This window comes from Phyllobates terribilis, unplaced genomic scaffold (genome assembly GCF_046119375.1).
Source record: "Phyllobates terribilis strain yellow unplaced genomic scaffold, ASM4611937v1 Scaffold_7__3_contigs__length_470593459, whole genome shotgun sequence".
Taxonomy (NCBI): Eukaryota; Metazoa; Chordata; class Amphibia; order Anura; family Dendrobatidae; genus Phyllobates; species Phyllobates terribilis.
The window spans coordinates 377406397-377429130 of NW_027362767.1; the positions used below are offsets into that span (position 1 = coordinate 377406397).

Here is a 22734-nt window from a genome sequence, read left to right on the forward strand (position 1 = left end):
AATTCTAGACATCTGGCTGATTAAGATAAGAAGCTGTTTTGTCCCCCACTCCCATCTCTTCCTTTGCAAACGGGGAAAAATGCCATAACGATCAAAACTTCTCTGGGAGTCTGTGGAAGTATAGGGGTTAATATTGGTCACATTTGCTGTCTAGGGTCTTGGTTTCTACTTCGCTTTTTATGTTGTTTAGTATTACTTACTATTCTTGATGCCCTTAGTCTTCCAAACTTTTATTTACAGTGGGTCACAGTTAAAACAAAAAACATAAACCTCGTAACATAAGTTTTTAACACTTGTCCTACAGTGGCATAAATTGGGGAAAGGCTCCCTGCATATACCCCAAGAGCTTGCAATCTAGTAGAAATGCAGGCTCTGAAGCAGGTTTAGGCAGCTGCATTGTACGAAGAACCTTAGTCAGGTGCCCCCCCCGGAGACGTCCATAGATGAGCACTTTAACAACACCATCACCAGGAAGAAAGATAGCAGCCCATAGCCCCGAAGTTACAGAGAAAGACACAAACAAGGACGTGCTGATCATCAGTCCGAGCGTTTATGAACACTTATTGATTGTAAGGGGGTTCTGACGCTGCGAGTTTACTCGGGACTGCAGACTAAAAGATGCAGGTGCTCCTTACCATTTTGCTTCCTAAAATATGAGTCTTCTAGTCTGAAAAATTATGCATTTATTTCCATTATTCTTCCTTCTTAACAGAACTGTTGTACTCCGGCACTTGCATGCGCTTTGACTACGTGTGGCTCCGGGATCACTGCCGCTCAGCCTCCTGCTATAACACCAAAACCAACCAACGCAGCCTGGACACGGCCAGCATCGAGCTGGACATCAAACCAGCACAAGTCCGAGTAGACGAGACCACTCTGTACATAACATGTAAGTCTGCAGCATGACGGAGGTAATTACAGTGACTCCCGTCTTTAGCCACAATCTGAACGTCCTTAAAGGGGTTGTACAGGCTGAAATGAAAAGTCTGCAGTCACTCTTTATGACTGCAGACTGCTGAATCGTCACGAGTCACCTCTATTCCCTGTGTGGTTGGGCAATCTCGTGCCATGTAGTCTCACCTGGCTTCTCTAGATAGAAGTAAAAGAACCTGGATGAGACAATAATAATTTTTATTTTTATAGCGCCAACATATTCCTCAGCACTTTACAATTTTAGGAGGGACTTATAGACCTTATAGACGTTTCAGAAGAAGCATAACTGATAGTAAAAGGAGTGAGGGCCCTGCTAGCAAGCTTGCAGTCTATGAGGAAATAGGGGAGACACAAAAGGTAAAATGTACATATATTGTACATACATGCGGCACGTGATCACCCACATTCATGATGAATAAATATATACACATAGTAAACCGTCACACCTCGGCTGTCTGGTGTTACAAATAGTGACTGCAGATTTTTCATTTCAGCTTGGAAAATTCCTTTAAATAGAATATCTAGAATTGGAAAAAAAAAGAACAACAAAGGTCCTGCATTTTTTCCATAAACAGCACCACTATTGTTTCTGGACTGTGTCTAGTATGAGATCAGTGACACCTGGCATTTCCAAGAATCCGCTATTCTCGGTGCCTTTATGCAGCACGTACTATATCGCTAACCAATTATTATTTCCTATCATCGCAGGGCCGGACGGACACATGACCCGGTACGGCCTGGAGTGGCTGTCGCAGCACAGCTATGAAGGACAGAAGCAGCAGCTCGTGCAGCCCAGGGTATTGTGGAACGAGAAGACCTATAGGGAGGCAAACGTCCCAGCCGTCAGCTGCTCCGCTTTCCTGGAGACAAATGAGGGGCTGAGAGACTTTCTACAGAATTTCCTACTTTATGGTATTGCTTTTGTAGATGATGTTCCAGCCACCCGGGAAGACACGGAGAGAGTGGCAGAGAGGATAAGCCACATCCGGTAACTTCACGCTATGGGAGCACTCTGTGTTTTATTCAGCTACGTAAATAGACAATGAATAATAAAATAGCTATAAAGGGAAGTAAGCATAGGGATGGTAAACCACAGCCATCATATGGATATATCTGCTATAAAGCTATGACAGTCAGAATGTCCTATTTTAATTGTGAACTGGGCATTTTTTAATAAAAAGGTTCAGGTGTATGAATTAGGACTTTAGTACAAAATTGTTCATATTCTTTCTGGTTACAATGGTAACCCTAAAAAAAAAATAATGCGTTTTCCTACTATTAGCTACTAGGTGGGCTATCACATAAATCTTTAAAACTTCCAAATTGGCTTGTTCATGCTTAATATTACATTATTTTAAAGAGGTTTTGAAGAATTTAGCCAAGAGCGAGGAATGGGTTAACTCTCCTGCCACTACATCATCGGCACTACAGTGATACCCTGGGCGTATTGGTTATTTCCTGCATTCATTGCATCGCATTTTTCATTCACGGGCGTTATGTGCCCCCATTAATGCTGAGGACAGTGATTGACTGCAGGGGTTCTGTGAATGATGTGCGGCGTGTTATCGCTGCAGGAGGTAAGCAAAGACCAGCGGAGACATCGAGAGTGTGCGGGAAATTGAAGTGGTTGAATACAGGATTTTTTATTTTTTTTTAATTTAGTGAAATTCTCTGCAAAATCCTTTTTAGAGGTTTACAATTCTTATTTTTGCTAAAGTTTAGTCATGTACCCTTGTACAAATACATCTCTGTCCGCCCCTTATAGAACCTTTGGTCAGCTTGTCATGTAAATCCTTGTCATACTTTGAATATTCAGTCCAAAGTAGAATGAAATGAAAGAAGCACTGTACCTCTGAAGTTCTTCACAGGGAAGAAAGGAGAGAAACTCCTATTACAGTTACTGATGATTGCTGCACAGCTCCTGTCACACAGTTATAAAGTAGCAGAAGACAGTTCAGGCTCCTGACTGCATACTTACATACTATTGGCTTATTTAGGAGACTGTATAGAGGAGGATAATCAGTGTTACCAAAGCAGGCAGAGATGTCTAGTGTCATATATCAGAGCTGACTATGTGTTATTATGATGTCAGATATTGTATATTACTATCATCATTATTATTTCTGCATTTATAATTTCTGCAGAGAGACCATTTATGGTAAAATGTGGGACCTCACTTCTGATTTCTCACGGGGAGACACTGCGTATACCAAACTCGCCCTGGACCGTCATACTGACACTACTTACTTTCAGGAGCCTTGTGGGTAAGTTGACTTTGCTTGAAAATAGGAGCAATATTATATATAAAGAGGTCACCCACCCTTTATTTTTGTTTTTTAAATACCCTAGAATGCTCAAACTTAACAAAATGATGTATTCTGGGATTACCCCTTTAAAGCACCTTGTTCTGCTGCTTCATACATTGGACTGTATACCCAAGCATCCTTATAGCATTAAAAGGGTTGTCCCAACCCTGTGCTTGGTATCAGTGTGGTTTCAAGTGGTCAGACTCCCCATTGATGAGCATGTTATCACCTATCCTGTGGAAAGGTTACATAGTTTATAAGGCCGAAAAAAGACAAGCGTCCATCCAGTTCAGCCTATTTCTTGTGCACTGCAGCTATTCCGCAGCGTTGATCCAGGGGAAGGCAAAAAATCCCCATGCGGTATAGGCCAATTTACATCATTGAGGAAAAATTCACTTCCCGACTCCAATCTGGCAGTCAGATTAAATCCCTGGATTAATTAAGGTGATGACATGGTAAATTGAGGCAACAGGGAACATGAAAGAAGTTTGTGCTCTGCAACTTTTTTACACTTTGTACCTAGAGGACCTTCATATATGTGAATTGCTAATAGAATTCCTATGTTGGGTGCCTGTGTATAGAGCAGGCTCAGGAGCTGAACATGCACCATGTTACACATCCAGCATCTCTCTGCAACAGCAGCAATCTGAGCCAGGCTCTGGTTGCTGCTATTAACCCTTTAAACACTAACAGCAATTTCCGAAAGTATAAATAGAAAAAAACTTTACAGTAAAAGCTGTAAAAAGAAAACAAATCGATATGCCAGAATTGCATTTTTTTTTTCAATCACCACAATTCCCTCTCCCCTCCATAAATCAAATCACACCTATCAAAATTGCAAATTTTGTCCAAAATGGTATCCATAAAAGTGTCAGCTCACCACACACAAAACAATTCCCCACACAGCTCCGGTAACATTAAAGCTCAGATAACGGCGACACAAAGCATTTTTTATCACCACTTAAAGGGACTCTGTCAGTGCAGAATGACTGTTCAAACCAAGCACAGGCGCTCAGTGCGTCATGGCGTTACCTAACCGTTATATACATCTTCCCATTGCTTGTTTTCCATCTATTTCTTCACATCTCTAGCTCTATGAAGCCAGAACTGTCAATTAAGGTAGAGGGGTGAAGGTCTATTTCAATGACTGGCCCCACTGTGAAGTACCAAGCAGCCAGGCTGTGTTTGAACAGTCCTTCTTTACTGACAGAGTCCCTTTAAAAAAAAAAAAAAAAAAACTTTACAAGTTTGGTATTGCTGTAATCCTACTGACCTGGAGAATCCTGCAGCTGGGTCATTTTTATTGCATATTAGACACCGTAAAAATGAAATAAGTTATTTTCCAATACATTATATGGTAAAATGAATGGTGTTATTCAAAAGAGTCGGGGTTGGAGGTTTGGCTTACCGACTCCACAGCCCTGTTCAAAACTACAATTCATTAAAAAAAAAAAAAAAAGCCCTGTTTATGGAAAAACGAAAGTGCAAAAAAACTAATAAAAACCCCTGAAAAATCGCCCAGTCATGAAAGGGATAAAGGTATTCCCATCACCAAAATCGTAGTAGTAGTAGTAGTTCAGATTTGCTATGTCACTTACCCCATGTGCAGGGCATTGCAGCAGATTGGTTGTTAGTGATTGTAACCATGGATACCTAACTGTTACTATATGAGTGGTCATAACCAAGGAGATACCTAAGCTACTGCAATGCCCTGCACATGGGGTAAGTGACCTAGCCAATCAGAAGAACTATGCATTTCTAATTGGAGGTATTTGCTAATATTACTACACCTACTACTCATTGGGATATGATCTTGGAGATGGGAATACCCCTTTAAGTGACTTGTGGTGGGGGGGGGGGGGGCAGTTTGTGGTTTTTACTGACTGTAGACAACCATAATCCCTTTCATTATCTAATCCTTAGATTTGCAGAATATCCAGGATTCTACGAATTCCTAAATTTCAGCCACATTTTTCACTACTAGAGCAGAATCACCAGGGAGTTACGTAAAAGATAAATTTTCTGTTATTTTACATCATTAATGTACATTAAGGTTCATTTTTTTACATTCTGATTTTTTTTTTGGGCAGGAGACTTGTTTTATCACTATAACCTATTATTAGTAATCCACGCGTTTCGCTGTTGCAGAATGCAGCTTTTTCATTGCCTGCGGCACGAAGGCACCGGGGGGCGCACTCTCCTGGTAGATGGCTTCTTTGCTGCTGAACAGGTGCGACAACATCACCCCGAAGAATTTGAAATCCTCAGTAACATCCCCCTGAAGCACGAGTACATTGAAAACGTCAGAGGGAGTCACAATCACATGGTGGGGATTGGACCAGTGTTAAATGTTTATCCGTGGAATAAAGAGCTTTATATGATGAGGTGGGTGACTCCACACTGGTGTTTTATCCACACACTGCGGCACATGTGCCCTGTGTTATTGACTAGTTCATGGCTCCTCCATGTATGTTTGTATGGCTTTGAAAGCAGGAAAATGATGGGAACATGTCCTTGCTCTGCTGTTAAAGTAGAAAACTGTAAGGCTAAAATTCGCAATAGGGTGTTGTCCGGATAATAAGTGGGAAAATACATGGGCAATCGTGCTCACCTGGTCGGGTTGTGTGCTAACAACCACTGAAAAGGCTTGGGCTGCTGCAGACCAGTGGTATTGGAATTGCAAGGGACTGGAAACAAATGTGTTAAAAGCGCACTGCCATCTTAAATATGATGAGGAGACAGGAATCCAAGACTGCGGTTTATTGATCAACGCGTTTCAAATTTTTTCATCAGGACAAACCACGGCAATGTGTTTTGTCCTGATGAAGTTTGAAACTTCGAAACCCGTTGACCAATAAACTGAAATCTTGGATTCCAGAATCCTCATCCTCTTTGTAATGGCAGTGCACTTTTAACCCATGTGTTTCCAGTCTCTTGCTTGCTCTGTTTTTGACTGAGCTTTTATTTTTAACCAGTTCAAGACTGCCTTCATGACGAGGCTTTTTTTTTTTTTTTTTTTTTTTTTTATACACGTCGTTTTAAGTGTTGTAACATTTTATTTTTTTTTGTTATGAAAATATGCTTTGCTGTGTTTTTCGTGGTATGTGGGGCCTAATTTTTATATAGTTTTTATTTTGTACTTTTTTTGTTAATTATTCCGATAATCGTATGAAAATGTTAAGGTCTATTTATCAATTTTTTTATTTTTTTTTAGAAGACCACAAAACAGAAGAAATAAAAAAATAATTCTTAATTTTAGCGGACATTTTGTTTTTTTATAGTGGGGGGGGTAGGCTAAAGCTATTAATAGCAGATCAAGCAGTATTCTTTTCTTTTTTTTTCCACACATTGAGCCCCCAACAAAGTCAGAAAATTCCTTTTGAGGAGGAGGCATTTCAACTTTTAAATATATACAGTACAGACCAAAAGTTTGGACACACCTTCTCATTTAAAGATTTTTCTGTATTTTCATGACTATGAAAATTGTACATTCACACTGAAGGCATCAAAACTATGAATTAACACATGTGGAATTATATACTTAACAAAAAAGTGTGAAACAACTGAAAATATGTCTTATATTCTAGGTTCTTCAAAGTAGCCACCTTTTGCTTTGATGACTGCTTTGCACACTCTTGGCATTCTCTTGATGAGCTTCAAGAGGTAGTCACCGGAAATGTTTTTCACTTCACAGGTGTGCCCTGTCAGGTTTAATAAGTGGGATTTCTTGCCTTATAAATGGGGTTGGGACCATCAGTTGTGTTGTGCAGAAGTCTGGTGGATACGCAGCTGATAGTCCTACTGAATAGACTGTTGGCTGCTTTTTTCTTGCCATAATACAAATTCTAAGTAAAGAAAAACGAGTGCCCATCATTACTTTAAGAAATGAAGGTCAGTCAGTGCGAAAAATTGGGAAAACTTTGAAAGTGTCCAAGTGCTGTTGCAAAAACCATCAAGCGCTACAAAGAAACTGGCTCACATGAGGACAGCCCCAGGAAAGGAAGACCAAGAGTAGCCTCTGCTTCTGTGGATAAGTTTATCCGAGTCACCAACTTCAGAAGTTGCAGGTTAACAGCAGCTCAGATTAGAGACCAGGTCAATGCCACACAGAGTTCTAGCAGCAGACACATCTCTTCAACAACTGTTAAGAGGAGACTTTGTGCAGCAGGCCTTCATGGTAAAATAGCTGCTAGGAAACCACTGCTAAGGACAGGCAACAAGCAGAAGAGACTTGTTTGGGCTAAAGAACACAAGGAATAGACATTAGACCAGTGGAAATCTGTGCTTTGGTCTGATGAGTCCAAATTTGAGATCTTTGGTTCCAACCATCGTGTCTTTATGCGACGCAGAAAAGGTGAACGGATGGACTCTACATGCCTGGTACCCACCGTGAAGCATGGAGGAGGAGGTGTGATGGTGTGGGGGGTACTTTGCTGATGACACTGTTGGGGACTTATTCAAAATTGAAGGCATACTGAACCAGCATGGCCACCACAGCATCTTGCAGCGGCATGCCATTCCATCCGGTTTGCGCTTAGTTGGACCATCATTTATTTTTCAACAGGACAATGACCCCAAACACACCTCCAGGCTGTGTAAGGGCTATTTGACCAAGAACGAGAGTGATGGGGTGCTACGCCAAATGACCAGGCCTCCACAGTCACCAGACCTGAACCCAATCGAGATGGTTTGGGGTGAGCTGGACCGCAGAGTGAAGGCAAAAGGGCCAACAAGTGCTAAGCATCTCTGGGAACTCCTTCAAGATTGTTGGAAGACCATTTCCGGTGACTACCTCTTGAAGCTCATCAAGAGAATGCCAAGAGTGTGCAAAGCAGTCATCAAAGCAAAAGGTGGCTACTTTGAAGAACCTAGAATATAAGACATATTTTCAGTTGTTTCACACTTTTTTGCTAAGTATATAATTCCACATGTGTTAATTCATAGTTTTGATGCCTTCAGTGTGAATGTACAATTTTTGCCATTTCCTTTTTGTTGTATGTAACTTGTTCTGGAATATCAGCCCAAGTTACCAGTAAAATCGGCCTCCTGTCTGCACTATTGAGCTGATCTGGGTCTGCTAAGACCAAGCTGTTCCTGGTCAGTTCTGGCACCCCGTAATCACATGATCACAATGACACAGCTGGGAGGAGGAAGCTCTTGTTCTGCGCAGAAAGGCTAGTGAACCAACTCTGCCTTCTATATGGGGAGTCTGGCTGTGTCTGACAGCCGACTTCCCACTCCTGCAGCTGCCCGATCTCTGAAGCTGCTTTTCTGCATTGGCTATCTTCCCTTAGACCACCAGGGAATGGGTGACCATTGTATTTTTTTTTCAGGTACAACAACTATGATCGTTCTGTCATTAACACAGTACCCTATGACATAGTGCGACGATGGTATTCTGCTCATCGCACCCTCACCACAGAGCTGAGGAAGCCTGAGAATGAGCTGTGGGTGAAATTAAAACCAGGCAAGGTGAGTGGAGGGGAAATGGAAATATCTAAATTTAGAGGAGGTATCCATATCAATAGAAAATGGTGGTGTCATTGACTGGGAATGAAATTCTATGCAACCTGTGACTATATGAATTCCTTATCTACAGGTATTTGTTTTGTCCATGTACATAAGTTAGATCTTCTGTAGACTCTTCTGGCTTTGGTTGCCTTTTCTACAATTTTCCTTAAGAATGCTTTACCATGCTGTCATGATAATATTGCATAGCTACTGAAAATTACTTTTGGTCATGTCCCTCTAAACCCTTAAAGGGTCATTGTAATTTGAAGTAACTTTCCAGAATAAGCTGCTCTGTGTGTGTACATGAAGAATAGCACTATTCTAGCCACTATTTGATTTGTATCCGGCATTTCCACCAGTTTACCCCTCTGCTGGCTCTTTCTATCAATTTGCAGTTCACTCTGAGCTGGTGGGAGGAGACGAGATGCTAAGATCTTTCCTACACACAGCACACACGGATGAATTCCTGCTCTTCTTTTCTTAGTTATCTCATAGAGCAAAGTAGCAGAGGCATGGATAAAATTATACACAAGTACTGAGCAGTGTAGATATGAATGCAGCTCTGGTGAGAGGTAAAGGACTTGTTAGAAAGCTCAGCACGATCTTTCGTTGTTTCTTCCTTTGCCTCACTCTTCCATCCATTCCCTCTCTGTATAATATTACTTGACACCTTTAATGTGCTGATAGTTCGTCTTATCTTGAGCTGGATGGAGTTGTGCTGTTTTTTTGTTTTTTTTACAGTGGATATTGAGTTCAGGAGGCAGGGGTGAGATGACGAAGTGGCTCATAAGTGGAGAAAAGAACCAAATTCTCTGATAAGATATACAGTGGTGTGAAAAAGTGTTTGCCCCTTCCTGATTTCTTATTCTTTTGCATGTTTGTCACAGTTAAATGTTTCAGAACACAAACAAATTTAAATATTAGACAAACATAACATTAGTAAGCACAAAATGCAGTTTTTAAATTTAAGGTCTTTATTAAGGGAAAAATAAATCCAAACCTACAGGGTCCTGTGTGAAAAAGTGCCCTCTAAACCTAATAACTGGTTGGGCCACCCTTAGCAGCAACAGCTGCAATCAAGCATTTGCGATAACTGGCAGTGAGTCTTTTACAACGCTCTGGAGGAATTTTGGCCACTCCTCTTTACAAAATTGTTGTAATTCAGCCACATTGGAGGGTTTCTGAGCATGAACTGCCTTTTTAACGTCCTACCACAGCATCTCAATCGGATTAAGGTCTCCCATGACAGCACCACGTGAGAGAGAGGATCCGCCCATCAAGGACAGGAAACCTACAGGTTAAAAAAGGCGGCCCTCTCTTCCCGCCTCAGTTTAGGTGCTTCACAAATTGATTCATAAAAATGAAAGTGTTTTTTTTTTTTCACTTTTTCATTTTTACGAATCAATTTGTGAAGCACCTGGGGGTTCCAAGTGCTCACTATGCATCTAGATAGGTGCCTTGGGGGGGTCTAGTTTCCAAAATGGGGTCACTTGTGGGGGAGCTCCAATGTTTGGGCACACAGGGGCTCTCCAAACGCAACATGGTGTACGCTAACAATTTGAGCCGATTTTTCCATTCAATTTGTTAGCGGACACCATGTCGCGTTTGGAGAGCCCTTGATGTGCCTAAACAGTGGAGCTCCCCCACAAGTGACCCCATTTTGGAAACTATACCCCTCAAGGATTTTATTAAGGTGTATAGTGAACATTTTGAACCCAGAGGTACGACACAGAATTTGTTTACATTAGGTCATCATATTGAATAAGTTGTCATTAGTCTTGAGCGCAAGTGCTCACTACTTGAGTTTGCATCGGGTACTCAGGTATGCACCATGTACAGCGTGTGCTCGAGTCCCTGCTCCGCATGTTTCACGGTAATTAGACACCCAAAAAAAAAACATGCGGGGATCGCTCGTGCATGGCAGGCAATCCCCGTAAAGTTTTTTGGCCGCGAAGCATATGGGGCAGAGACTCGAGCATGTCACTCAAATACCCACGATACTCAATGCATACCAGAGCACCCGATGCAAACTCAAGTAGCGAGCACTTGCTCTCAACACTAGTCGCCATATCGTCATCTTTTTTTCTTCCTTTTGAAAAAAATCCCAACCCCATCACAACCCTAACCCTAGCACAACCCTAACCCCAAACCCAGCCCTAACCCTAGCCCAATCCTAACCCAAGAGTTTATTTTTGACGCCGTTCCTCGTGCGGTATAAGTGATTAGACGACTTTATTCTTCGGGTCGGTGTGATTACAGCAATACCAGAATCATATGGGGTTTTTATGACTGACAGCTGTCACACACTAAAAGACGCATTTTTTGTAAAATCTAGTTTTTGCATCGCCATATTTTGAGAGCTATAATTTTTCCAGATTTTGGCAGACAGTCATGTGACGGCTCGTTTTTTGCGGGATGAGTTTTTTTTTATTCTGTTCCGTGTGTGGTAAAATTGATAAGGTAGCTTTATTCTTCGGGTCAGTACGTTTACAGCGGTACCACATTTATATTGTTTTTCTATGTTTTGCACTTTGACCTAATAAAAGCAATTTTATAGAAAAAATTATTTTTTAGCATAGCTTTATTCTGAGAGCTATAACTTTTTTATTTTTCGGCTGATGGAGCTGTATGGCGGCTTGTTTTTTGCGGGACGAGATGACGTTTTCAGCGGTACCATTTTTATTTATATTTGTCTTTTTGATCGCGTGTTATTCCATTTTTTGTTTGGCGGTATGGTGATAAAGCATTGTTTTTTGCTTCGTTTTTTTTTTTTTTTTACCGTGTTCACTGAAGGGGTTAACTAGTGAGACAGTTTTATAGGTCAGGTTGTTCCGGACGCGGCGATACCAAATATGTGTACTTTTATTGTTTTTTTTTTTTTTTTTTTCTATAATAATATTTATTGATACATTATATTTTTATTTTTGGTGGATTATTTTTTTTTTTTTTTTTTTTTCACTTTCTGAAAGTTTATATACTTTATTACTTTGTCCATATACTCTCGGACAATCAAGTCACTGTAGCTTACATAAACCACCAAGGGGGAACCCGCTCAAGAAACTTGATGAGGGTAGCGAACACACTTTTGCTGAAAGCCGAAGATCATTGTCCCTCTCTTTCGGCTACTCATCTAAAAGGGAAGGAAAACATCACAGCGGATTTCCTCAGCCGTGCTTCTGTAAAAGAGGGAGAGTGGTCCCTAAACACGCAAATATTCTCCAGAATCGTAGAAACGTGGGGCCTTCCGACTGTGGACTTATTCGCAACAAGGGCCAATCGGAAAGTGGAAAATTTTTGTTCCTTAGACCCCAGAGAAGGACCCCTGGCAGTAGACGCCTTTATGGTTCCCTGGAGGTTTCCTCTGGCATATGCCTTCCCTCCCATAATCCTGCTCCCAGCAGTGATAAGAAAGATCAGGGCAGACCGGGCCAGAGTGATACTCATATGCCCCTTTTGGCCCAAAAGACCGTGGTTCCCTTGTCTCCGGAAGATGTCCATATCAGATCCCTGGGTTCTCCCGGAGATTCCGGACCTCCTCACTCAGGGGCCACTTTCCCATCCTCCAGCCCCGAGTCTACATTTGACGGCGTGGAATTTGAGAGGGTGTTATTGACCAACAAAGGATTCCCCGCAAATGTAGTGAATACTCTCCTGGCTAGCAGAAAACCTGTTACCACCCGTATTTATGCCAGGACCTGGAGGAAGTTTCTGTCCTTTGCAGAAGTTAAGGTGGAGGAGGGGCCCCCTATTGGGAAAATTCTGGAATTTCTGCAGCGGGGCTTAGAATTAGGTCTCACTACCAGTACCTTGAAAGTACAGGTGTCGGCGTTGGGAGCTTTATTTTCTTCCAATATTGCAGATAACTATTGGATAGCCCGTTTTATAAAAGCTTCCTTTAGGTGTAGACCCATTACCAAAGTAAAGATGTCTCCCTGGGATTTGAATTTGGTCTTAGATGCCTTGACCAGTCCTCCTTTTGAGCCACTAGATTTAGTCTCCCCCAAAATTATTTTCCTAAAGACGGTCCTGTTAGTAGCCCTAACTTCAGCCAGGAGAGTCAGTGACCTACAGGCCCTTTCAATATGCCCTCCATTTACGCAAATTCTGGACGATAGGATTATATTAAAACCTGGTCCAGCCTTTCTTCCTAAAGTGGCCACTCGATTCCATAGAACTCAGGAGATAGTTCTCCTGACTTTTTGCTTCCCGCCCAAAAATCAAAAGAAGGAGAGGCTTCACACTTTAGACGTTAGGAGGTGTGTACTAAAGTACTTAGAGGTATCACTTGGCTTTAGAAAGGATAAGTCCCTATTTATATGCTATCAGGGGGCTAGAAAGGGTTGTAAGGCCTCAAAGGCTACAATCGCTAGATGGATCAGGGAGGCCATTTCCCTCGCATACTCCTCAGGGGATAAAGAGATACCGGAGGGATTGAGGGCTCATTCTACCAGAGCGGTATCAACCTCCTGGGCGGAGAAGACAGGGCTTTCCATTGAGGAAATTTGTAAGGCTGCCACTTGGTCTTCTCCCTCTACTTTCTATAGGCACTATAGATTGGATCTGGGTGGCTCTGCAGATCTCACTTTCGGGAGAAGGGTGCTTCAAGCTGTGGTCCCTCCCTAATTTCCTTCGTCTCTGTAATTCTCTCACATGGTGCTGTCATGGGAGACCGAATAAAGCCTTAGTTACTTACCGGTAACGGGATTTTTCGGAGCCCATGACAGCACCTTTATATTCCCTCCCTTCACTGGTGTTGTGCACTCCCGTAGAGTTGATTCCTTTTTGTGCACCCTTGCAGGAAATTGATGAAAAGTAATGTACTTAATGTGATTGTTTTGTTATAACTAACCTTGGCGGTACTCTCATGCTCTGTTAACTAAACTGAGGCGGGAAGAGAGGGCCGCCCTTTTTAACCTGTAGGTTTCCTGTCCTTGATGGGCGGATCCTCTCTCTCACGTGGTGCTGTCATGGGCTCCGAAAAATCCCGTTACCGGTAAGTAACTAAGGCTTTTGTTTTTCTTAAGCCATTCAAAGGTGAACTTGCTGGTATGTTTTGGATCATTTTCCTGCTGCATAACCCAAGTGTGCTTCAGCTTGAGGGCACGAACAGATGTCCGGACATTATCCTTCAGGATTTTTTTGGTAGATAGCAGAATTCATGGTTCCATTTACCACAGCAAGTCTTCCAGGTCCTGAAGCTGCAAAACGGCATCAGACTATCACACTACCACCACATTTTACTGTTGGTATGATGTTTCTTTTCTGAAATTGGTATTTCTATGCCAGATGTAATGGAAGATACACCTTCCAAAATGTTCATATTTTGTCTCATCAGTCCACATAGTATTCTCCCAAAGGTCTTGACAATCATCAAGATGTTTTCTGGCAAAACTGAGACGAGCCTTTGTTCTTTTTGCTCAGCAGTGGTTTTCGTCTTGGAACTCTACCATGCATGCCATTTTTGCCCAATGTCTTTCCTATGGTGGAGTCATGAACACTGACCTTAACTGAGGCAAGTGAGGCCTGCAGTTCTTTGGATGTTATTGGGGTCTTTTATGACCTCTTGGTTGGCCAGCCACTCCTGGGAAGGTTCACCACTGTTCCATGTTTTCACCATTTGTGGATAATGGCTTTCACTGTGGTTCGCTGAAGTCCCAAAGCTTTAGAAATGGCTTTATAACCTTATCTAGACTGATAGATCTCAAATACTTTGTTTCTAATTTGTTACTGAATTTCTTTTGATCGCAGTATATCTAGCTTTTGAGAATCTTTTGGTCTACTTCACTTTGTCAGGCAGGTCCTATTTAAGTGATTACTGCCACACCTGATTTCAACCAAGAAATCAGGCCTGTGTGACTAGGGAAATTGAACTCTGCTTCCCAAAGATGTGATAAATCACAGTTAATTTATGTTTTAAGGGGAAGGCAATCACTTTTCACACAAGGCCCTGTAGGTTTGGATTTCTTTTTCCCTTAATAATAAATACCTTCATTTAAAAACTGCATTCTGTGTTTACTTGTGTTATCGTTGTCTAATATTTACATTTGTTTTGTGATCTGAAACACTTAAGTGTGACAAACATGCAAAAGAATAAGAGATCAGCAAGGGGGCAAACACTTTTTCACACCACTGTATTGCAAAGTTTCCTATATTCATTCGCCTGTCATATTGATTTATGCAAAATTTTTGAAACCACAGTTCCCACTTAACTTTTGGGGATGTTGTCTACGGATGTTCTGTTTCAAAAAAGGGAATAGGCAAAATCCATTGCAATGGGCAGTACAGAATTCTGGAAATATTGGGCCAAAGGGCTGTAAAGGATTACGATGGCTGATTTCTTCTACAAACAGTTCCATAATTGACAATTGAAATGAATAGCAGAGCTGCAATACCACGCACAGCCTGTGAACAAGTGTGGTGCTGTTTTCTGAAGAATGGCTCTAGTATTGTACCTTTTTAGTAAATCCAATAGTTTTTTTTATATATATTTCAAAAACTATGAAAGGAGGGATAAATAAGGGAATAGGGGTGGGCAGGGGGGTTTAATTTTTCTTTCTTTGTAAATTAATTTAGGAGAAGGGTTGTATTTTTATATTTTTTTTACGGACATGACTATGGGGCCCTTTTTATGCAGGAGATCTTTTTTATTTTCAGTGCTTTTTTGGGGACGTTCTAATAAATTTGAGATTTTATATACAGTAAATATTTGTTTTTTGTATTTTTTGTTTGTTTTGTTTTTTTGGTGTGGAGTTTTTATTTATTAGTTATATTTCTATACATATACAAAATATTCTTTACCATAAGTTACTAGCAGCGCTGATCTGGGTCTCTTAGTACCCAGGAGCCAGACCCGGGATCATTGGACCGCCAGGTCTCATAGAAGCATTGGCAAAGCTGATATTTCTATATCAGAAATTCATGGACTGTCCGTAAAAATATGCCACATTTTTGCCCTTTCTGGAAAAAAAAATTTGAGGAGTCTTGTTTTTTTTTTTTTTAATTTTTTTTATTGAGGCTGAGGAAACGTATACAGATTATCATTATCTTACAGATCACAGCAATTGCAGCTGATGTCTCCATATCAGAATTCTGGGCTGTAGACATGGATCACTTATCATTATAATGGTTTATTCTGGTTTTCCAATGTGTCCATAAAAAATATTGTCTGTCTGTGATTTTTTTGATAAGTTGTCCAGAATAAAAAAAAATTGAAGTCAAGTTGGCAACCGAGCCCTATTTAGCTGGTACAAGAGAAGACAGAAGTGGTACTGCACCACTTCTGTCTTCTCCATAAAGTCCGTCCCCAGCAGTCTCTGGAGCTGCTCCTGTTTCTGTAATCCCGCCACCTCTGTCCAGCACTTGGACAGATATTCTGATCTCCGCCATGAATGGCTTAGATGGGCAGTAGCGAACGGCCATTATTCAATAGCCACCATACACCGTCAGGGGTCATCGAACACTCGGGCACTGCTGCTTGTAGGATTACTTGTGAGTTTCAAGTTTAGTAGTTTTTACATAGAAAACGTCTCTTACAGGATACCACGAAGAGGCGATGCTGATTGTGGCTTGTGTGCTGAGCAGGATGTTTCTGTAAATTTTGCTTCGGTTATTGCTATCATAATGGAATATCTTGTGATAAAAAATTACAAAAGAAATACTGGGGGAGGAGGTTCAGTTACATCCTGTTGTCTCACAAATTAATTATTGATTGTGTTAGATTAATGTGTGACGGCCACGTAAAGATGTTTTTATTAATCCGTAATATGGAGCCATAGGCGCCGTGCACCATATGGCGATGTGGTGAGATATTCCCCTCCGAATGCAGCTGTACTAGGGAAGAATCCCTCTATAATGCGGCATCTGTTAAACATGGCATTTTTTTTTCTTGTTGTTGCTGGAATCATACACAAACGTCCCAATATTGAAATACTAATTTGTGGGGTGTTAATGATGCACCAAAAAAATCCTGCAAAAATTGGAAAAGTTAAGAGGTATGGATATGGAAGAAGCTATAGGCATGGGGTCCATTAGAAGGCTAGGGGTGCCCTATTACTGCTCTGCACAGAGTCCTAATATGTGTATGTGTGAGCCCCTTAGTCACTCAGCAGTTTTGTATTTGATGGATACATGGCTGGGCAATTTTTTTTTATTTTTCCCATTTTGTTTTTCTTCCAAGAACATCAAAGGGGTAATTCCCATCTCCAAGATTCTACCCCAGTTTGTAGTAGGTATAATAATATTAGCAAATACCTCCAATTAGAAATGTAGTATAGTTCTTCTGATAAGCTATGTCGCTTGCCCCATGTGCAGGTCATTGCAGTAGCTTAGGTACTCAATAGCCTAGGTATTCAAAAGCCGTGAATTGGTGGACGAACAAAACAAAAACACACTATTTGACTATTAATTGGGGATTTTGTTTTTACGGCAATCATTATGCCATGAAATCTGACCCGGAAATATGATTCTTCAGGTCAGTACGCTTACGGCAATACTAAACTTACATGATTTTGGAGGGGTTTGTTCTTTTTTTTTTAGATTTTAGTGGTTGGAAAAAAAAAAAAAAATCTGAAATTTTGTAAAAAGGAAAAAAAAAGATGGTTCACCTTACCTGTTTCTGAGATGTGTAACTTTATTTTTACAACTGATGGAGCTATGTAAGAACTTGTTTGTGTGACAGACTGATGTTTTTATCTATACCATTTTGGGGTACGTACTAACTATGTTTTAATCTGCATGTTTGAAGCGACCAATAAGTGTATATATATATATATATGTATGTGTATATATATATATATGTGTGTGTATATGTGTGTGTGTGTGTATATATGTGTATATATGTGTGTGTGTGTGTGTATATATATATGTGTGTGTGTGTGTGTGTATATATATATATGTGTATATATATATATATATTACACAGTGCCTACAAGTAGTATTCAACCCCCTGCAGATTTAGCTGGTTTGATAAGATGCAAATAAGTTAGAGCCTTCAAACTGCAAACGACAGTAGGTTTTATGAACAGAAGCATAAATCTTACAAACCAAAAAGTTATGTTGCTCAGTTGAATTTTATTACATTTTAAACATAAAAGTGTGGGTCAATTATTATACAACCCCTATGTTTAATATTTTGTGGAATAACCCTTGTTTGCAATTACAGCTAATAATCGTCTTTTATAAGACCTGATCAGGCCGGCACAGGTCTGTGGAGTTATCTTGGCCCACTCCTCCATGCAGATCTTCTCCAAGTTATTTAGGTTCTTTGGGTGTCTCATGTGGACTTTATTCTTGAGCTCCTTCCACAAGTTTTCAATTGGGTTAAGGTCAGGAGACTGACTAGGCCACTCCAACACCTTGACTTTTTCCCTATTGAACCAGGCCTTGGTTTTCTTGGCTGTGTGCTTTGGGTCGTTGTCTTGTTGGAAGATGAAATTACGACCCATCTTAAGATCCTTGATGGAGGAGCGGAGGTTCTTGGCCAAAATCTCCAGGTAGGCCGTGCTATCCATCTTCCCATGGATGCGGACCAGATGGCCAGGCCCCTTGGCTGAGAAACAGCCCCACAGCATGATGCTGCCACCACCATGCTTGACTGTAGGGATGGTATTCTTGGGGTCATATGCAGTGCCATCCAGTCTCCAAACGTCACTTGTGTGGTTGGCACCAAAGATCTCGATCTTGGACTCATCAGACCATAGAACCTTGAACCACTCTGTCTCAGAGTCCTCCAAGTGATCGTGAGCAAACTGTAGACGAGCCTTGACATGACTCTTTGAAAGTAAAGGTACCTTACGGGCTCGTCTGGAACGGAGACCATAGCGGTGGAGTACGTTACTTATGGTATTGACTGAAACCAATGTCCCCACTGCCATGAGACCTTCCCGGAGCTCCTTCCTTGTTGTCCTTGGGTTAGCCTTGACTCTTCGGACAAGCCTGGCCTCGGCACGGGAGGACACTTTCAAAGGCTGTCCAGGCCGTGGAAGGCTAACAGTAGTTCCATAAGCCTTCCACTTACGGATGATGCTCCCAACAGTGGAGACTGGTAGGCCCAACTCCTTGGAAAGGGTTTTGTACCCCTTGCCAGCCTTGTGACCCTCCACGATCTTGTCTCTGATGGCCTTGGAATGCTCCTTTTGTCTTTCCCATGTTGACCATGTCTGAGTGCTGTTCACAAGTTTGGGGAGGGTCTTAAATAGTCAGAAAAGGCTGGCAAAAGAGATCTTTAATCCACACATGTGAAGCTCATTATTCTTGGTGCCTGAACTACTTCTTAATACTTTAGGGGGACCAAACAGAATTCTTGTGGTTTGAGGAGTTGAATAATAAATGACACTCTGAATTAACTTTTAACGTTTTTAAAAAAAAAAAAATATTTGCTGCAGTGCATTTCCCACTTCCAGGCTGATCTACAGTACAAATGTCACAATGCCAAGTTAATTCCGCATGTGTCAACCAGCTAAATCTGCAGGGGGTTGAATACTACTTGTAGGCACTGTGTGTGTATATGTATGTATATATATATATATATATTTATTTTTTTTGTGGGGGCTTCTCAGGAGCACAATAATGGTAAGCCCTCAGCTGCCATGGAAAACCAATGACTTGACAGCCTAGATCAGTGCTAACTCTTATTGCACCGCCGGAACCTGGTTCATCCTAGGTTTATTTGTAAGAACGTGTTCACATAGTATGACTTGGAACTGTGCAGTTTTTAGTTCATGCCACTGCTTTTGCATGTTTTTAGCATTTTTTTTCTAGCTTAATCTTGAGTGTGACTTTACAAGAGACTGTGATACTTTTTTTCCGTGCAGATTTACATACAGAAAATCCAGAGCGGATTACTGGAACCACGCATATGACTGAGATTTCAGCTAATATTATCCCTGTGCTGAGGATCTTTTCTGCATTGTAACTGACTTGCAGTGCAATAATATCTGTGGTAGATTTGTGTTGGATTTTTCTGTCCCGCGTGGACGAACCTTCCCCTTCAGGCTTAAGTTGCAGTGTGTCTCTGAGCTAGTGAGTGGAGACTAGCTGCTATGATATCTCACATACTCGACCCACACATATATGGAGGCTTCCTGCTCCCCTGTCTCAAAGTAGCACATGTTCAGAAGCAGACACCGCAACGTGGAGAACATTACACAGCAGTACTTACCAGGGTAACTGTGAATCCAGCAATGTAATCACATAAATACATCTGTGCCCCTCCACTTCATAGACTTTAATAGGCAGCTGTAATCTGATCCCTCAGTGGGCTCACATGCTCTCATTTTGAGAAAGGTGGTTTTAAGCTGTTTTTCAGAGTGAATGATGAGCTCAGGCTGCAGGGGAGGAGGAGAAGTGGTGGCTCATAAATTGCGAGCGAAGCAGATTTCTCTGATAAAGATATATTACAAAGTTTCTTGTATTTAGTTACTTTATGCAACGTTTGTTGAAATGACCTTGACGATTTTATGGACTTTGTTATTGTAGGTGTTACTCTGATCCTAAACTGATTCTTCTCATTTCAGGTACTGTTTGTGGATAACTGGAGGGTACTACATGGACGAGAGTCCTTCACCGGTTACAGACAGCTCTGCGGTTGCTATCTCACCCGGGATGATGTCCTGAACACGGCACGATTAATGGGCCTTAAATCCTGATCCTAAAACGATTAAAATATATATTTTGCCAAAACCTTTCAACCAAACGATTAACCCTCCTGAACTGCTGGCCTCAAACTTACATTAATGGATCATTATGACTTTGAAAGTCTTCGGAATGAAGTATTTGTCATGTTTACTCCGCACTTCACGGCCCTGTTGTCTAGACACACGCTAGTATAGTCAGATAAAATCAGTGAATTATTTATCGTTATTCATCGGTTCCTTGTATAAATTCTAGTTGACCGTGTTACTGTACTGTGGCCTCGACAATACGGCCGCGTGAGCAGATGCGGCACTGAATCCGATCAATGTTGAGTAACTGTATGGAGACTCAAGGGTATGTGCACACAACGTCTTTTTTTTTTTCCAAGGCAGATTTGGAGGGGGTCCGCTCTGAAACCCATCTTAAAAAGTGGGAAAAAAATGCTTGAATGAATGAACATATCCATTTACAAACCTCCAAGAAAAAAAGCAATTCCTGAAGCTTCTGCTTGAAAAATAGATGTTTTTGGCCTCTTGAAAAAGACGCCATGTGCACGTACCCCAAGCGTGCAAAATGATGGATTTAGTTGGCTGTGGAGAGGAACTGTATATGATAATACGTGAAGCTTCACCATGAACTGTATGACATTCCTAGGGTCGGGATGATCTGCTGTCTGAATTTTCTGCTCCTCAATAATCATCAGCTGACTTTGGATAATTAAATGCCTTGTTCTGTTGTATAGCTAAATATCCCACTGCCTACTGGACAGATGACTAATGTGAAATAATGGTTAAGCCATAATTAGGTTTTATTTGTTCTTTTTTCACTTTCACATTATCGTAATTTTCAGCATTGAAAGTTCTATGAAGTTTTGAATAACTTTTGAAACCTCTTGTACCAATTCTGAGTTACGTCCTACATTTTACTAGATTTATACACACGGTTGTGGAAAACGGGCAGCGGTTTATCATCACTTTGCTGTCAGACATATGTAAGAACTCAGACCCTGATTAATCATGTCTGGCGTCTTGTACCCCAGTCTTGATGAATAATGCATTGGGGTAAGATGCACTAAATTTCATTAAGAGGCGTGCTTGCACAAATGTTAGTAAAGACAGATGGCAGGGGGGCAAGAGGCCGGTGAGGGGCTGGATATTATACACCGGGGGCGAGAGGCCGTTTCTTATACACCGGGGGCGAGGGGATGGATATTATACACCCGGGTCGAGGGACCTGTTATACACAGGGGGGGGCTAGGGCCCAGATGTTATACAATGGGGGCGACAGGCCGTTTGTTTTACAGTGGACGCAAGGGCCTGGATGGTTATACACTGGGTGGGAGGGACTGGTTTTTATACACGGGGGGTGGTTTTTATATACCGAGGGCAATGTGACTAAATGAGAAACCTAAATTCAATAATTACAATGTTGTATCCCAATTTTTGGTCCATATTGTGTGTGTCCAGCCTATGAAAGGGTTTAAATTAATTAAATAAATGTATGGTAAAGTAAACATTATTACACAAAATCCATTTTGCTTTTTTTTTTTTTTTTTTTTAATGTTTGGCCAGGTCTCTATTTATTCTGTTTAATTCTTTCATTCAGATACTGACATTACAATATCATTCAGCGAGTGACCTACATCAATAAATGGAGAAAATTGTTAAGCGATGAAAGTTTTTTGTATATTTCCCAGGCAGTAGGAAAGAATCTTTTTTTATTCGGTGCGGGCAAATACACGTTTAGCGCATAAAGAGGAAACCAAAAAGGAGCCGGTGCTGACATCAAGGAAATACACCGAGCTGTCAGTGGGGACTTCATATGTAAAAGTCACTGGTGAACTATAGACCACAGACTCTGCTGAGTGAGTCATATATTACGTTTTTTAAGAGGGGTTTCTGACCTCTAAAAATGGCTTTCTAATGTCAGAAATGTCAGCGTGCTTCCATTGCAAATTCCGTGTTTTTGCAGCATTTCGCAGATGTTGTCGTTAAAGGACAGATTGGCCAAAGTAGTTTGGGATTACATGTTCTTAGTGGAGCCACCATGGCGGCCCATGTTTGACTCTGGACAACATGTCATAACGCTGCAATGATACTCTATGGGGACAGTACTAAAGCTGAATTTTAAATTGATTTTTCTGGGCTGGAAAATGCACAAGGCTATTGGGGCTCATTTAGAAATCCATGAGCTTCTAATACTCTTTTCTCCAGGCACCAGCAGAGGGCCCTCTGTCTCTTTCACATCAGGTTACTATGGTAACCCAGCGAACTCCAGCAACTGCATGCTCCTTCACTGTGTAGGCTAGCGCAGGTAGCTGTAAGTCGCCTGAATATTTAGGTACTTTGCTTCC

General features: G+C 41.3%; 1 protein-coding gene across 1 annotated transcript in view; it reads left to right on the top strand.

The window, feature by feature from the left end:
* TMLHE (trimethyllysine hydroxylase, epsilon) overlaps positions 1 to 21182 on the top strand; it is a 35107-nt gene extending 13925 nt beyond the window's left edge. Inside the window, exons 4-9 of the mRNA XM_073641388.1 lie at positions 713 to 889; positions 1642 to 1921; positions 3078 to 3197; positions 5388 to 5624; positions 8573 to 8711; positions 20264 to 21182. Coding sequence (XP_073497489.1) covers positions 713 to 889; positions 1642 to 1921; positions 3078 to 3197; positions 5388 to 5624; positions 8573 to 8711; positions 20264 to 20395 — 1085 coding nt within the window. The 3' untranslated portion in view covers positions 20396 to 21182. The remainder of the gene's footprint in view (positions 1 to 712; positions 890 to 1641; positions 1922 to 3077; positions 3198 to 5387; positions 5625 to 8572; positions 8712 to 20263) is intronic.
* The last annotated feature ends 1552 nt before the right edge of the window (positions 21183 to 22734 follow it).